The sequence below is a fragment of the Plasmodium brasilianum genome, chromosome 11, assembly GCF_023973825.1.
Source record: "Plasmodium brasilianum strain Bolivian I chromosome 11, whole genome shotgun sequence".
NCBI lineage: Eukaryota > Apicomplexa > Aconoidasida > Haemosporida > Plasmodiidae > Plasmodium > Plasmodium brasilianum.
In genome coordinates, this window is record NC_090124.1 from 1,926,933 (window position 1) to 1,946,202 (window position 19,270).

The following is a 19,270-nucleotide window of genomic DNA, read 5'->3' on the forward strand; positions in this document are numbered from 1 at the left end:
GTTCTTCATATATATACATATATATATATATATATATATATATGTATTATGCACGTGTAAATTTTTTTAATAAGAATTTTTAAAACGTTTTTAATATTATATATTTGTTTTGGTTTGTTCTTTGTTTTTTAGCTTTATTTTTTAACAACACTTTTTTACTTCATTTTTTTTACAGTTATGTTTTACTGTTATGTTTTACTGTTATGTTTTACTGTTATGTTTTACTGTTTTATTTTACTTTTTTTTTTTTTTTGGAAATTTCTTCAAAATGTTAATAAAAAAAAAAAAACATTCATTTCTCTTTTAATAATAAATGTATATTTGTAAGAAAAGTAGGAGGAAATGGATTTAACAAAATAATTCTCCATTCGAGGGGTGTTTAAAAGGAAGGCTAATGTTTGCCCACCCAACATATATATATATATATACCCTATATATATAGGTATACACAAATGTACATATGCGCACAAACATACAAACGTACACACATATATACATGCATATACGCACATATGTAATACATATTTATCCTTCTGCGCGATGTGCTTTCGCGTGATGTACTTTCCCGAAATGGCGGAGTCCAACTATTTATACGTCTTTGTGGCGTAACTGTATAGCAGGTAATAGATTTGTGTAGATCGCTGCAAAATAAAGGTAAAAACCTTCAATATATTGTTGTTCTCTAGGTACGTATTAGCAATTTTCTTTATGTTTATTTTGTTAATATGATTTAAGTTAATATTTTCAATATTAATTTTATTCACTTTCTGATTGCTAAGCATTGCGTAGGTAAAGTAAATAACACATGTTAAAATTTTCTTTAACACATGTATATCTATTTCAATATTTTCTAAAAACTTCTTTATATTATCTGATGAACATTTTTTATCATTGAAAATGCTATATTCCGAGTTAAACAACTCCGTGGTGATTTCATGGGCATTTTTCTTAAACCCACTTTTATCGTAAATGAATTTATTCAATAAGAAAGAATTCTGTTCATTTGTCCTTTGTTCGCTCGTTATATTTGCATCAGTTTTACTTTCACTCGTTTCACCTTCATTCGTGTTATTCGCGCCAGTCTTATCTGAATCTGTTATGCCTCCCCCTGTTTTATGCTCGTCGGGTTTTTCTTTTATAGTTAAATTGTTCAACAAGAAGTAAATAATGTTGGTTAACTTTTTCATGGCCATAGATACACTTTTCAACATGTGGAAATTCTCAAACTTTATGATATTAATAAAATAAAAACAAGTGTTCATAAAAACTTTTAGTACTATTTTAATATATTCATAATATTTCGTTTTTGATTGTTGTACATATTCGTCATATAAACCTATATCATATTCAATTATATCTAGGCACAAATTAATGCAATGAAATTTTATGGAATATTTTGGAATAATATTTTGTAATATTCGGTGAGTTCGTATATTTTTTTTCCTTTTTTCAAGCATTGAATTATTTAAATTTTTATTGAGTAAATCATTTTCATCTTTTAAACTTATATCATATATTACAAATATAGACAATATGTTTAGTAAATCTTTAATATACTGAAGGATGTATATATGCTCTTTTATTATGTTACAAATATTTAACGATATTTCATCAAAATCAAAACTTAACGAATTGTCTAAAAAGAACCCTTCCTCCTCCTTCATAAATCTATTATAATATTCACATGAACTATCATGATAATTGCCCAAATGATAATTTCCTAATTTATCCATGTTATTACTATCGTTATATAATAATGCATTGTTAATTTTGGATGTGTACTCACCATATTTAGTCATTTTACCTACATGTATCTCTTCCCCTTCCTCCAACTGGTCATCGTTGTAATTTCTCTCTTCCACCTGCTCATTGATTCGTTCCCTCCTTCCGTTAATTCTTCCTCGTCTTGCTTCTTCCTCCTCGCTATGGTTGTAATATAAGCGTTGCTCAAGGTGGTGATAATTATGAGGGTAGCTGTTCTGTTCATCGTTGTGTTTGCATTCGTGTTCGTCGTTGTCTTCCTCTTCGTCTTCGTCGTTGCCATCTTCATATTCATCATCATCTTCGTCGTCGTCCTCCTCGTTGTCCAATTCCAATACACTTTCGAGGGATTGTTCCTGCTGCTTAAGCTTTGCTCTTCTTGACTGCTTTTTTTTTTTTTTTTTTTTCGTGGTCCTTTTGCGTGTTTCTATAATTTTCAACTTCTTTAAAGTCAAATAGTTCTGATGAATGTACAGTAAATAGTTTTTATATAATCTCAATAAGTAGTAGGTGCATGTGTAAATTATATCAAGGTTGACCAGGTTAATGTTTGCATGGTTTATATGTTCTTCCGTTGTTCTTTTGTCTTCATGATGTACATCTTTGTTTATATTAACGAAAAGATTATTCTTCTTCTCGTTCTTTTGATTCCTACTACTGTACCGCTCAAGGTATATATTCGCGTTTTTCTCCTCAATGCCACTGCTGTTACTGTTATCTCCTCTGTTATTATTAGAATTGCCACTCTCATTTGTTTTCATATTAACACATCCACTATTATTTCTGTTACTATTAACACTACCACCCCTATCACCGCAACCACTGCTGCCGCTTCTACATCCACCGCTTTTCTTTTCCCTTGTAAAGTTACATGTAGAGGAGTAGCACAAGCACTTGTACACTAGCGTGTGGTTATATGTGGTGAAATTATTAACTTCGTGTATTATTTCGTTTGACTTCATAAGGTAGTTATTTACGATCAAGTTATTAACAAAGATGTTAACATTTTTATTAATCCATTTGCCTATTATTTTAAATAAATATAATCCCTTCTTGTCAACTACTTTTAATATGACTGTTATGTAAGAAATAATAAGCATTGGAAGAGGTATATATATATTTTTATTTTCTAAAAAGTTCGTAGGAAATGTTAAAAAAGATATACTAGTCGATAAATAATTGAATTTAAATTCATATAAATTATCAAATATATTACTTTTTAAAAATAAACTAAACAAATCTTCCTTTGAAACAAATTCGTTAATATATGTTGTATCACATAAAGAACTAAGTAAAAAACAAGTATGTAACATCTTATTTTCATTTTGCTTCTCTATATTTCTATTAAATATAAACAAATTACCCTTAATTAAATTCTTTATATTATTTTCATCAATCTTTATGTTTATTTCATATATCCCTATTTTGTTAAGTAAAAAGATCAACAAATTGATGCTTAACAAGTTCAGGTCATTTCTGTTGTACAGGAAATTAAAGCAATACACTTCTTCATATATATTTAAGCTTTTGTTATTCAGATGAATTTTGTTATTAAGGTTATTCTTAAAATTGACATTTACAATTTTGTTCATGCTTCCGTTATAGTTGTAATCAAACTCATTATCGTAGAACTCATCTTCCCCTTCTGTATCCTTCTGTTCCTCTTCTTCTCCAACATTCCTTTTAATACCGTTGATATTGCTACTGCAGTATTGAGCTTCTTTTTTCCTTCTACCTTCGTTCAATTCCCTTCCAATTGATTTTTTTTCTAACAATGTAGAGTATCCATGGCCCTTATTATGTGCGAATATTTTATTTTCCTCTACTGCTAAACTTTTTCTTCGTACACAATTCTTTCCCTCTGGATGTATGTTACTATTCCTTGTTGTTCGTAATAAGAAGCCCTCTTTCATATTAGTAGTATCTTCCTCACCCGAATGATTGTACATAAACACTTCTGTATTATAATCTATGAATTTGTATATGCTATTGTAAAAGTAAATAGGGATAATAGAATTTTTGTTGGTAAAGAAATTTTTATAAGAATCTATAAATAATGTACTAATAAAGTCATTAAGTATATCTTGATCTATTTTTTTTATGAGTGATAAAAACATATTTTTTTTCTGTACATTGTTATAATCTTCATTGTACATGTAATTGTAATGATAAATGTTTAGTAAAGTATAGAGGCACTCATATATATATATTACAGTATACTTATTTAAAATGGGATGTTTTTTAGTTATAAGTATTATTAGCAATTCCAGCATATCATCAAAGAATTCGTTGCTCCGTAAAATTAATTTTGAGTATTCATTATGTACATCATAATACACCTTTTTCTCGTTACTACTTAGCCAGTTATTACTCATTGCTCCTATTCCGACTGGGTATAAATTATTCATATGAACAATATCGTGGTGGTGCCTACCAGGGAAGATTCCACTAGTATAAGCATTTCCTTCCGTTTTCCTAGAAAAGTTATTGTTGCCAAAATTGTGGATTTCGTACATATTTCTCATATGCCCCGTATTCCCTATAACATTGCTCGATTCATTCGAGTATAAGCCCCTGGAAACGAATGGATAGCCGTACATACTACTACTCCTACTACCAGGATGTACTGCTTCAGTCGGACCTCGATACGGCAAATCCCTGTGAAGAAAGACGTAATCGTTTTCAAGTAGGATGGCGGTATTACTACTACTACCCCAGTTACCACTACTACCATCCCCATTGTTGTTCATATTTTTCGGGATGTTTAACAAATTACTTTGAAACTCCTTATTTAATATTTTCTTTGAAAAAAGGGAGTTGTTCATCTTCAACTTTTTGTGGTACTTTAAATTTTCAATTTTCAGCTCATCTCCTATCTCCCAGTTAGTGGAACTACTACCACCAATGTTGTTATTACTTCTACTACTTTCTTTGTTGTTCTCATGTTGCACCTGTTTCTTCCACCCCTTTATCGTGCTCTTCTGCTTAGTTCCCCCCTCATCCTTACTATCATCATAATCATAATCATCATCATTATCATCATCTTCATCATCACCACCACCATTCTCATCATTATCATGATGCCCCTCTTCTTTTTCTTTCCCCGTAACTTGGCTCCCATCAATTTGTAGATTTTTCAAAGGAAAATCCTTTTTGTGCTTAAAAAACAAATTTTTAAATCCTTTCTTAATATAAGAAAAGTAATTGAATGCAAAATTATTATTATGAGAAAAGAAAAATATGGTAATAAATAGATAGACTATAAACAGTATGGGAGTAATCTGTATATTGAAATTAATATAATAAGAAGATTTTATTATAGTTGTAATGTTTTTTAAATGCTTTTGAATATTGTTTATAATATAAAAATAATTTTTCAAATAATAAAATTTTTTATTCATATTATTATTTTTTATCTTCAATACTATATCTACTAAACATGTAATTTTCTCAATATAAATCTTGTATACTAGAAGCCAATTTTTATAATTAATATTTAAGTAATTTAAGCTATTGAATATGTACACATTTTTTTCTATGTAGTGCAACTCCCTCGACTTGGCCTTCCTCGATTTCCGGCCATCGCCTTCATTTTCAAGCATACTAAACCGACTTCTGCATCGGCTTCTGCCCCGGTTTCTACTCCTGCTTCTACGTCCGCTTAAGTAATATTTGCTAAGAAATCTACGCAGACAATTTCGATTACCTATAATTTCGTTCATTTGCTTAAAATTAAATTTGCCATCTTCCTCATTTGCATCATCGCTTAAAATCCTTGTGTAGTTGACTTGTGCATTCAGTTCGTTTAGATCTTCTTGTTTGTTTTGCACATTGAGGATATCATTGGACATGTAAAGACCTTTCAAGTAACTAGGACTAAACACAGAATTATACGTGTAGCTATTATAACTGTTAGTGAATCCCTTTAAAAGTGTGCAAAAATTAACATATGCATTAATAATATTTGTATACAAAACATGAACAGTATTATTACTGTTAGTTGATAGGCTGTCAAGGGGATGGTGGTCATTCTTTATATAATGTATATGCTCCATATTAGAATAATTATACACATTTTGAAAAGAAAAATCATAATTAAATAAATAGTAATGATATATATAATGCTTCAGATAATTATCGTTGTAATATTTTATTATATTAATATAATGATTAATAAAATTTTTTATATTATCAAAATTAAAAATGGGGTTTAAAAATTCAAATATACTTTTTTTTTCATTAAAATTATCTTTATTAATAAATTCATAAATGTTGGAGCATTTGTACTCGATGTTTTTCTTCTCCACCTTATCTGTTGCTTTATTACTCATATTATTATCTAATTCATCTGGAATAAAATTTAAATGCATAAAGTAGTCCACATGTTTATCTATATTGTTCAGAATGTTATCTATGATAGGTATAAATATATTTAATATATGAAAAGAGATTTTAAAAAAGAGAATTTTTTCTGTATCTTTTAATCTCTCAACATTTACATTCTGAGTGATATAATAAAATACATTAAATTTGTTTGTCCACATTGAATTTATTAATGTAATTATATAGTCTTTTGTTTTTTTATTTTTAGAAATCATATATACTATATTAAGACTTTTGGCAAAATAGCAATTTTTCTCAAATACGTTATATTGCTTATAGTTGTTAACATTGCTTAGTAAGATGTTTTTCTTGTAGTAGTCTGTGCTTTTTTTCTTTAGATAGTACTCTGAATTATCCTTGCAAATACGGGGGGATATTGCTCCTATAGGTCTGAGTCTTTGCTCGTCATCAATCCCCTCATCATTTTCATCTTTGTCATCTTCATCATCTTTGTTATCTTCATCATCTTCATCATCTTCATCATCCTCCTCATTACCTCCTTCACCCCTAAAATACCTCTTATCTCTTCTCTTCGTTCTGTCCCTCCCTTCACCCCCTCCTTCTGCTTCACTTCCACCAAGGCTATCACAGTAGTCAACATGTATGAGCTCGGATATATGATCAAAATTTGAAAAATTTACAATGACGTTATTTATCATAATTTTCAAAAAACATTCTTCTTCTAACTCTAAACCCTCATCGATGCTTGTAATTACATTTTTTTTATCCAATTGCTTCGAGGGTATAAAGGACAACCCCAGTAATGATAAAACGCAATTTTCAAGTAAAGAATCTGAACTGTTTAGAAATAAATATTTCCTCGTAATGACTTCAAAAAAGTATAATATTAATTTTGTAATTGGAATTCTACTGTAATTATTCAAAATTTTATTATTGTTAGCACCTCTTATATTGTTATATTCTATATCTACATTTAATAAATGACTTAGTTCGACCCATTCACATAATTCGTTATTCAAAAAAATATGTTTTTTCCTTAACTCTGTACTTAGCTTTTTTTTCGTTTCTACCTTCTTAGCCTCTAATAAATCGTTAATGGGTAGAAGTAGACCTTCCTTATACGAATTATCCCCTCCTCCATTCGTCCCTCTGCTATCATTGTAGATACTACTATTGATATTACTACTATTATTAATGCCACTAGAACCGATTTTCTTATTCCTACTGCTACTACTGGTTAAGCCCAACTTTTCCTTCTCTACTTCCTTCTTAATATAGTCAATGTATCTCATCTTGTCGTCTCTATAATCGTAGAATGTATTTTGGAACAACATATTTTCGTTCATTTTATTTAATCTGTTAAAGAAGTCATAGTATTTTATTTCATTATCAACAATTCTTTCTATATCTTTAGCTTCCTCTGTTTTGTTGTATGTCTTTCGATTAATATATGAAATATCATCATTTACCGTGTGCATACTTTTCTTACCACTGCTACTCATACTTGCCTTTTTCATATTCATTTCATGCATTTTTTGTTGTCGGCTTATCATGTTTTCCCTAGAACATTTGTCTTTCTCGTGCTCATCCACCAACTCTTGACCGTATATTATAGATCCATTATGCGGATACACGGAATTGAACCCGTTGTTACTGCTACGAAGCATGCTATTCCTGCCGAAACCACCGCTTCTACCGATTCTACCGCTTCTTCCACTTTTTCCACTTCTGCTACTATTTCCTCGAATGCCACTATCACTGCTGTAGTGCAAACCAGTGTGAGTACCACCACCTCCACTTTCATTATAATGGATTATTCCATTCCCCTGGATGGGGTGGTTATAAGATAAGCTACTACTACTCTCGTAGATGTACTTATTGTCATCACTCTTGCTACCTCCTCTCTTTTCTGTAACATTTTCAATATTCAATAATTTCTTATAATAGGCATGCCTTTTGTACGATTTGACATAAAAGTACAACTTTAAATCACTAACGTAAACTAACTCACTTTCGATAAAATCATATTTTTCTGTGTAAAAATTGTTAATAGGTAGTAAATTGTAAGAACTACAATAACCTATAACATTGTTATCAACGGATTTTAATTCTTTATAATAGTCTATCTTTGAATAATTATCATTGTAATTTTCAGAAATGAGATTGTAAAATGTTAGGTTATCATTTTCTTCTTCCTTTTCCTTGTCATCATAAAAGACGCAAATTTTTTTACTCTTTATTGTGTCTATTAAATCATTATCAGATAAGTAATCATATATATATTTTGTTTGTTTTTTTTTTTTCTTCATTTTGAATTCTCTATAATTAGAAATAAATGCATCATCCATTTTGTAGTTATTACTGGTATAGTAATAATTTCCTCCCATTCCTTGTTCATATTTTTTTAAATATTTTATTTTTTCATATAAATCGTTATTTAGATGCAATAAATTTTTTTTTAAAAATTTCTTCTTCTTTCGAACGTTCATTTTTTTGTTATTTGCGCAGCTCTCCAGTGGATGCTCCTCTTCATCATCATCATCGTTACTGCTAACATCGTTACTGCTAACATCGATACTGCTATCATCGATACTGCTAACATCGATACTGCTAACATCGATACTGCTAACATCGATACTGCTAACATCGATACTGCTAACATCGATACTGCTAACATCGATACTGCTAACATCGATACTGCTAACATCGATGCTGCTAACCTCAAGATGGTCATGCTGATCATGAGCAATGGTTCCCTCCTGTTTGTTAAGCCTACTTTTACAAACAGTTCGTAGCTTCCTGTCATTGTGTAGATATGTACTACGGCCATGAGGAGAACGCACTTTGGAGGCGTTTCCCTCAATTGGTTTTTCTACTTCCAATTTGTTGGACTCGTTCGAATGGTTCGATTGGTCGGACTTCCCCTGTTTATCCTTTCCGTCCTTTTCTTCCTCTTCTCCCCTTAACTGCCGATTTCCCCCTCTTCTCTGCTCCCTGAGCATGTAGTTTGCCCAGTTGCAAGTATTCAAAACACGCTTACTATTGGATGCGTTTTTACAGTACTGATTTTTATTTTTCGTTTTATGTAAGCAATACCTTTTATGATAATTTCTGGAATTATTCAAAAAATAGAGAAGAGGTAAATCGACAAAATTGTTCAGGACATTTTGCATCTTGATTGTTCTATTAGAGATAATATAGCAGTTGTTAAATTTCTGTCTGTTCAGATTAAAAATAAAAATATTCCTTAAAGCAAATTTCAAAAAGTTAAAAGAATCAGTATCTCTTTTTAAAATATTTATAGTAGTTTTTGAGTCTCGAATAAAAATTTGTAAAATAAAATAAATAATAATTTTATTTATTTCATTTGTTCTAAAAAAATTTTTTAATAATAATATTAAATACGTAGTTCTTGAATTAATATTAATATTTTTAAATAAGAAGTTATGAATACATACAGGTTTATTAATTAACGATTCGGACATATTTATTTCTCTATCAACATCAGGATCTTTACCAGTAGTTGTTGTAGCAGTTGGTATAATACTCCTTTCAGCATTATTTATATCAACAATATTGATATCAAAATGGAACTTATCAATTTTTTTATGCAATAATTTTTCATTTTTCCATAAATTGTACATGTGAATAAACAACACATCTCTTTCGAATAATATTTTTAAAAGATTCAAACCAAGTTCTTTTATCTTGTAAAGAAATAAAGAATTATAATGCTCTTTCGAGTACGAACAAGTCAGATATTCCAATTTCTTTTCGTAATATATCTCCCATGTTACATCGTTGATGCGCCTCCCTTCCATCACCCCGCTTCCCTCTGCAGGAGGAGCAGGGCCCCCACCGCCATTATCGCCCACACTGAAGGATGCGCCATCAGTAGTAGTGGCTGTAGCAGTAGTAGCTGCGGCAGTAGCAGTAGACGTAGCAGTAGTAGCTGCGGCAGTAGCAGTAGACGTAGCAGTAGTAGCCGCGGCAGTAGCAGTAGACGTAGTGGTTTCCCTGTCGTTCAAGTCCTTCTTCAAAAGCAAGCTCTTCCTCTGATTGTAGATGCTTACGTAATCTGCATAGTTTTTGCACCTGAGCACTGTTTCGTTCAAATCTTTATTCTCTTCATGTAAAATATTGTCCAAAAATATAATATTAAAAAATGTGTTCATAAACTTACTCGATTCCCCTAAAATTTCAATAAATAAATACATGGTTGGCCTAAAATCGCATAAATTTTCATATCGTTCATTCATAATTTCATTTATTTTCTTATTATTATCATTAGATGGTAATGGTCCCTTTAGAATTAACTTGAAATATATGAACACTAAAATAATTAGTATATACATTTCGTTATCCTTAAAATTGATATCTGACTTCCTTTTGTCTTCTCTTAATTTATTTTCTTTAATTATATAAATTTTTTTTTCTTTTTGTATACTACGTTCTATTTTTTTAAGCTCAATTTTGCACTTATAAACTTCGGCATTTAACATATTAGTTTTTACCTTTAACTCTTCGTAATATACTTTCAGTTGATCTAGGTTATGTATCATAGGATATGCCATTAAATTGTTAGCTGAGCCCAGAGACCCAGATGGAAGGAAGTTCCTGCCTGTATTGGAAAACATGCCGCTGGTTTGGTTTAGATTTGAAAATACAGACGAACTGTTAGAGGAAAGAGGGTTCGTGGAAAATTGGTTTGCAGTAAAGGGGCTATTTGTAGTGGGATTTACTTTCGACAAATCTTGATTATTAAAAGATATGAGGCTCTGGTTTGTGTTATTACCCCCTATTATAGTGGTGTTTCCGCTGATACCTGTGCTTAGACCGGAAAAAAGGCCAGGCGTGGCCTTGTCATTAGTACTGCTCAACGGAGAAATGTTTTGGGTTCCCCTCATACCCCCGAACAGACTGTTACTACTGGTACTTGTAAAAGTAGACGATGAGGGATTAAACAAAGATGTAGCATTATTGCTTCCAAAGGGGGTTCCACTCTTTGATAACATTCCTCCTGTTAATCCAAAGGATGACTGGGGCAATGGAGTCTTGTTTGCAAAAGTAAATAAAGAAGTAGATGGCAGTGATGAGGCATTTTGCTGATTCTGCATAGCTGAGTTAGTGTCTAATAAATTCTTGCTAAATAAGCCCGTTGATTGATTTATCATGGGGTTTGAGAAGCCTTGGTTTGTCAAAGCTCCTCCTGATGGGAAATTACTAAAATTGGTGGAAGAAGAGTTCCCTATGTTCTGATTTAACCTATTAATATTACTAATATTACTACTATTATTATCACTGACACTTGTGAGAAAACTACTTGTAGATACATTGGCTCCCGTGCGAATAGTATTAAAGTGGGACGACTGCAAAGAGTTACTAGTCGGTATTACAGAAAATGTATTTGTAAAAATGCTATTCTGATTTACGGGGGAAAATAAGCTAGGTTTGTTGTTCATAGTATTTGTTATATTACCAAATGCGGATGAACTACTCTGCATGGTGTTTGTTTGATTAGGATTTGCATATTTTCCTCCAAAAAGACCCCCTCCTCCTCCTGCTCCTCCTTGAATATTATTATTTGATATACTTCCAAATAGGTTAGTAGTATTATTACCACCACTGTTTGCACTACTCATCATATTTGTGCCTACATTTGACGTATTCAATTGGGAAAACCCTGTACCAAATGGAGTGGAATTATTCTGAGATGCATTTGTCAACATTGAGTTAGTATTTCCAAACAATCCACGACCTACAGATGTAGTTCCACCAAAAAGTTTATTTGTATCATTAAGAGCTAGGTTGCTGGTAGATGACTGATTCTGACTGAACCCAAACAAACCACCACCAATACCACCACTACTACTATTAATGTTATTAATAATGTTATTATCCCTGACGTTCGGATCTGTTACAGATGCAAACAAACCAGTGGATCCCCCGAAATTTGTTGATGTCTGGTTAGATGCAAACAAATTAGAACCTGTTGCTGATTTCATATTGCTACTACCTGGTAGTGAGGTGTTAAAGAAGATGCTCGTTCCCCCCTTGTTCAATGTAGAACCTGTACTAGCACCAGTACTCATACTTCCGGCTTGTAAACTACCTGGTTGTAATAGAGACGAAAAGATTGTCGTTGCCTGTGAATTCGAAGGTAATCTTGAAGATGATTCATATTCTGTTCTAGAATTACTCAAGGAAGGAGATGCAGTAGTTGCTGGAGTGGTAAATAACCCAGTGCCCGTTGCCCCTGGGCTGTTTAGAGTTAGGTTATTTGACGATGTTCCAAAAATACTAGACTGACCTGTATTACCAGTCAATAAATTAGATGCACGACTTAATGTTCCACCTAATTTATCCCCTTGTTTGAACAACGAAAAGGGAGACGATGCCTCTCCCACATTCGTTAAATTACTAGAGAAGAATCCTTTTCCACTACTTAGAACGTCCTTATCACCAAACAATGTCGCAGTGTTTGTAGGTAATACATTTGTTGAGGTTGTACCAGGTACCATACCTCCCCCCGCTACTAACGATGCTGCATTGAGAAAGCCTGAGTGGTTCGTTCCAGCCCCGGTTAGATACGTCTTCGTACCTATATCAATACCTGATTCCCCGTATGGACGAGTAGATATAATGGACGTATCAAAACTTGCTAAATCAGAAAAGGATTTATCAAAAACCTTTTGTGATAAAATGTACGGCTCAAAAGGAATATTTCTTTGCTTGAATACTTGCTCTATTTGTTGAATGTGTGCATTGTTAAGATTAATTTCATTTTGAATGGTAAAAATATGATCTTGTATATTTTTAGTTTTATGAATATAATAATTATATCTTCTTTTAAAAATGGCATTTTCTTGCCTGTTCATAAAAATTTCGAGCTTGACATCTTCTTCCAATATATCTTCTTTTTCATATTTTTTATCCCTAATTTTTTTTAAAATAAAATTGTTTATTAGATTATAAAAAATATTTTGAACGATATAGTTTGTTAATAAAATTAAATGTTTGCATATATTTTTTTCCTTATCTGTTATCATTAGTTTTTTTCTAAGAAAATTTTCAAACACATCATTTGGATCGTCCTTTAAACCGGTAGGAAGTTTCGTCCTCTCTCCCTTATATCTTCCTGATCCTTCCGCTTCACCGCCTCCCCCTTCCTCATCCTGCTGCTCTCGCTCTTGTTCATGCTCCTGATCGTTTTCCCCCTCGAGCTCATCAAAGAACAAGTCGAAGTTAAAAAAAATGTCGAAGAAGATGTAGTTGCTGCTGCTGCTATCCGGTTTGCTGCTACTCTGTGCGCCACAGTTCACACTGTTCATACTTCTCTCATATTCATAATTGTCCCTCCGCATACCTCTTCTAATCCCTTTCCGCCTAATTTCTGCATCTATTTCTTCAATTTTGTCGATATTGTTAAAAAAATACCATATTTTGCTGAGTGATAAATTGAATTTTCTCTTAATACCTATCATGTACAGTAAAAAGTTTACACACTTCATATACGTAATGATGATTTTCAAATTAAAATAAGGAAGATCGAAATTGTTAGCGAGTTGTTGTAGTTTGTTGTTTTTAATATGTCCAAGTGATATTTGCCTATCAATATAATCCAATTTATTTTTTACATTTTGCTTTTGTTCTTTATATTTCTTCATAATTTCAATGAATATATCTGGAAATAACTCTGTCAATGTACACAAAACTGATAAAGCAGATGAGGAATTTTTAACAAAGCTAGAACATAGAATTTCTATACATATACATTTTAAGTTAAGCATATCAATAGATGGGTTATATTTCGTTTTTATTATTTCATATATTATATCCAATAAATGCATAGTTTTGTACTGCTTAACATGCTTATCCTTAGCTTCTTTCATTTTATTTTGCATATTTAGATTATGAATAAATACATTCTTAAATCTAGTGGTATTAGTCATATTCTGTGTATCTATCAAAGAAATTAAATTATTATATTTCCTATTTTTTATTTTAAATAATCTGTTCTCATCTTCTAATTTATATTCATTATTTTCCTTCAGCTCTGCCTTCAATTTTTCGACATTTACTGAGGAGGGGGTAGTAGAGACAGTATTGGCATTAGTAGTACCACCTATGCCAGTAGCAGCCACACCTGTTGTAGTACCACCGTCGTAGTGCTCTAGTAAAATATAGTCGATGAGCAAATTTTTATTTATTGGTAAGTAGTAACATAATTTATTATTGTTAACTGAGGAAAGGAATAATAAGCACTTTTCTAGCATTTTTATGCAATTATATGGATAGAAACTTCTTTCAAATATGTTTGTCAAAAGGTATCGTGCATCTATGTTTCTTTTCCTCTCTCTTTGTAATTCTGTTTTTAAAATGATTTTTGCTCTGTTCATTATATTTTCGTTTATTGTACTCGAATCATCATCTTTCAATATGGGGATTTCATATTTTTTTTCTTTAAAAAAATCAACAGCATTTTTATTTTCGTCAAAAAACATTTTAATAGCTTCCTTGTTGTTATATGACCCATCATTATTTTTCCTCAATGATCGGAATTTTTCCTCATACGATAAAACTTGATTCACATTATATTCACTTAGCATGATACTTTTCAAATTGTCCAAAAGAGCTGATCCAAATTTATTTTTAAAAAACAAATCCACTATGTTATATTTTGTAAATTCGCTTTTAAGAAAATTATTTTCTCTTAACAAATTTTCTGTCAATTTGTTTTCAATCAAAAGGTAGTTGATGCAATCTTTCTCCTTCAGCATCTGTTCCAGGATGTTCTCTTCAGTACCATTTCCATTAGGTAGGTTCTTTTTTTCCACAAGGGGGGTTGTTCCTTCCGCGTTCGCTCCACTCGCTCTACCAACTGCACTCACTCCATCCGTCCCATGGTTTGGATTTGTTAGTGTATTACTAATACTAGTACTACCCAGAGCAATAGGTTGCATAGCGTCAGACTTACAACTCACAAAAAGCTTCAACTTCGAATTGCTTTGTTCTATATCATCCAAAATCTTGTTCACCTCTTTGATGCAATTATTGTAGTCATTCTCGATGGATAGATTTTTCCAATACGCATTATTATTACTATTATAATGTGCTGTGTACGACTTAAAAATATTTTTTTCATGCAAATGTTTTTCAACTAACTCATTTTCTTTTATTAAGTTGGATAAATATATATTATTGGTCTGAAGATAATGCAACAGATTATTATTTTTTAAAATTTCCTTTAAGTAACTGTTCTGTTGAAATAATTTTTCTAATAAACTAATTTTAAAATTATAGAGATATGTAAAATAAAACGTCGAGGAAGCATCATCATGTTCATCTTTTCCTTTACTATACATATCCTTCTTACCATCTACGGAGGAGTTTGCACTAACTTTGCTCAACATATTTTTATACAATTCCCTGTCGAGCTGGAAATTTCCACTGTTGTCACTACCAATACCAATACCAATTCCATCATTACTATTACTATTCCTATTACTATTCATATTACTATTCATATTACTATTACCACTATGAAAAAACTTTTCATCCAAAAAATTAATCTGCACCTTCTCATTATTTTTTGTCCTTTCATATATATGCTGCTTATTAGTAACCTTCGAAAATTCATTATATTTACCGCTTAAAGCACAAGTGAACTGGTTAAACAATTTTTTCGTTAAGTTGAATATATTCAAATTTGCAGTTAGAGGTGTTTTGAAACAAAGGACAATATTTTCAATGATTTTTAAATCATATATATTATTACAAAGAACTGCAGCAAAGTCTAAGATGTGCACAAATACATCTGAGTAAAAATCTAAACAAATTTTCATCTTTTCATCAGCAACTACTTTTAAATTTCTATATTTCATTAGGATAATTTTTCTCTCTTCATTAATATTATAATATTTACTTTCTTTTAAACAAAAAAATTTTTCACTCTCATTTTTTCCACCTCCACCTAACTCGTTCATTCGATCTAAATTATGATGATAAATAGTTTCGTCAAATTCCGAAAATTCTATAATTCTAGAGTGGTATCTATTTATTACATTTTTCAATATGCACACATAATTTGTGTTCAACCGTGGGTAGTTATTACATATAATTTTTAAAAAATTCAATACATCAATAAGATATTCGCCTTTTTTTTTATAAATATAAATAATGTTATTAGACAGGGTAACCAACGAACTGTTCCCTTGGTCTACTTTCCCTATCTCGTGTGTTTCGTCTACTTGGCCACCTTCTACTTCATCTACTTCTCCTATACCTGCTCCTTCCCCTATGTCAAGTTTGTCCACTACATCTACTACTTCGTTCACCCCTGCCATTCGACACCTAGCACATAAAACCCTTTCACTCGGGTACAACATTATATTTCTTCCTGCAGTTCCACTTTTTTTCCAATTTCTTATATGAAAGTCCTTCTTAATATGGTAGTCGATAAAGGTGTTCCACAGGTCAGTTGTTCTTGAATTCTTAATAAATGAAAAGGAAAAGGTTAAGTGAAACAAATGGAATATTAAACTTCCTATCAATGTTGAGCTAGATATTCTTTTCAAAATAGTATCATATGTTACTTTAAAAAAGCAATCTTCAAATATAGTATTAAAGATTTCCTCCCTGTTGCTTGTAAATAAACTTATAACAAACTTCAGCAGGACGATATTTGAATCAACAGAGCTACACCTGTTGCAGTTCGTACAGACCTGACGTGCGCCAACACTCCCCCCACTATTTCCCCCGCTAGTACCGCCCACAGTGCCGCTTCCACATGAGCTCCAAAAATCGTCGGTGTGGTCTACCACTTTCATATTGTTTTTTTTCTTTCTGTTCTCATTTATTTTTGTAAATAGCAAATAATAGTAGGATATATTTTCACTTATGAAGGACGTGCTAATAGAGTATGTATTCTTTATACTCATTAAATGCTTGTACTCCTTCTGTGAACTCATGCAGTTGTATTTCCACACATCTGGTATATAAAAATGATGAAAATCCATTTTTTTTTTTTTTTTTTTTTTTTTTTCTTTTAATTCTTGTAAATAATTTTCATCTTCTTTAACTGGTGAAGAGTTATTACTTTCCAAATTACTATTCTTCCTTTTTTCATAAACATATTTTTCAATATTTGGATGTAAGCACAATATTAATAACAAACTAATTTGCGTAGTTAAGGTCAAACTGGATTTATCAAAATCGTTAAGACTACAGTTACAGTTGTACCAGTACCCACTACAATCTAAACACCGATTCAAATAATAACTATTCTTTATATTATTATTGCACTGTTCATATAATTTGTATCGTTTATCTTTAGATTCTTCTTCCAATATATCAATGGGAGGTATACTGTTGTATACATTGTCATTTGATTTTTTTTCTTCGTCATTTATTAAAATTTTAGGTATAGAATTCACATTCGTATTGTTGCTTTGCATTAGATTATTACTACTACTTCTACCGCTGCTCCCTTGAATATTATTATCATGGGCATTATTCTTCCCAGTCTTCTCGCTGTTTGTTTCTACATTACTGCTAAAAAGGCTACTCTGTAATGGGTTATTCAAGACAATGTTCGTACTTGCATTTGTGCATCCACCACCCCCTGTCGACCCCACAATGCTCGGTAGGAAACCTTTCTCACTCGTCAAAGGGGAAACGGAAGTAGTGGAAGAGGATAAAGATGATGCACCCACTGCCCCTGCTGCTCGTACTACCCCTACGTTCTCTTGATGCACTGTGCCACCACTATGCGCACTAACAAAATCGGTGAGTCTGTTTTTATTCAAGTGCGTTAAGATGGTAGACGTCGGCTGGTTGGCATTCAAGGATATATCGTTTAATTCATCCATTTTGATGAAAGTAGGATCAGACATGTTTATATCTAACTTATAGTAATCATCCATTTGTGCTATAAGTTTATTATTTCTTATAGTCTTTAAATATTGAAAAAAAAATTTTTTTTTTTTTTTTTTGCTTCTAAGAATAGCATATTGTCTAACTCCTTCACATAATAGTCTGTTGAAATGAAGTCAAAGTATTTGGATGATACCAAATGATTTAATAACTTGAAAATTTTTGATATAATATTTGTATTCGCTTGGAATTTGGAATAATATAAAAACAATATATCAATTAAATTAAAAAGAATATTAATTTTATGTGTTTTGTAATTAAACACATATTCAATTTTATCACATATGTCATCATATTTTATTATGAATTTTATAATTTTGTCAATTTCTAAAAAAATGTTTTCAATAAAATCATTTTCTGTTAAGAGGATAAGAATATATAAAGAAAACCTATCTGCATTTATTCTTTTCTTTAAACTGCTATCCGACCTCTTTTTTGAAATGTTTATACTATCTAATGAGTTATCTGAAGAACTTAGAACATTCGATGTTTTACCCTCTTCATATTTTGGTTTTTTCAATTCATTATCCGTAATATTGGTCTTCCTTTCACTGTATCTACCGAATTTTGCATACTCATCATGGGTACCACTACGAGTGCTATTACGAGTAGCAGTACGGTTATTCCTATGTCTGTGTTTCTTACTTGCGCCGACTTTTTCATTTCTGTTCAAGTACTTGAGTATTTCTAAAAAGATCATTATAATTAAATTTTCCTTTTCTATACATTCTTTAAAAATTTCACAAATATACTCCGATTTCATAACTTGGTTAACTATATTATCCTTTTCAATTTTTAAATAAACATTATTAAACAGTTCACACACATAATATACATTTCTATTTAAAATTATTGCACATTTTATAATATCATCCATAAAACTTAATAAATTTGTATATTTGCTAGCTAAATAATTCTTCAATTCATTTTTATTTACATCCTCTTCTTCATAGGTTAAGAAATAAAATGGGTTTGAAATGAAGTCAATATTTGATTCAACAAATTCCACTAACTCATCTTGAATGTTCCTTAATTCGTTAATTGTTTTCTTCCGTTTAAAAAATTTTTTATTTTTCCTTTCTTTTTCATTAACTGCGCAATCATAGTAGATGCACAATTTTTCGTATATTTCATAGTAAAATATGGTAGGGCGTTCTCCTTTTTTATTCTCTTCTTCATCCTTCATCTTGTTCAGAGTTACTTGGTAGAACAATGAATGGAAGTAACGGTA

General features: G+C 31.1%; 1 protein-coding gene across 1 annotated transcript; it reads right to left on the reverse strand.

The window, feature by feature from the left end:
• Positions 1-584: 584 nt before the first annotated feature.
• MKS88_003875 (nucleoporin NUP637) lies at positions 585-19,225 on the reverse strand (the record flags this gene model as incomplete). The annotated part of the gene is made up of 4 exons (XM_067217006.1): positions 585-641; positions 663-9,940; positions 9,965-18,059; positions 18,176-19,225. 4 exons carry the CDS (start codon positions 19,223-19,225, stop codon positions 585-587), a joined length of 18,480 nt encoding a protein of 6,159 aa, XP_067072683.1.
• Positions 19,226-19,270: the final 45 nt, after the last annotated feature.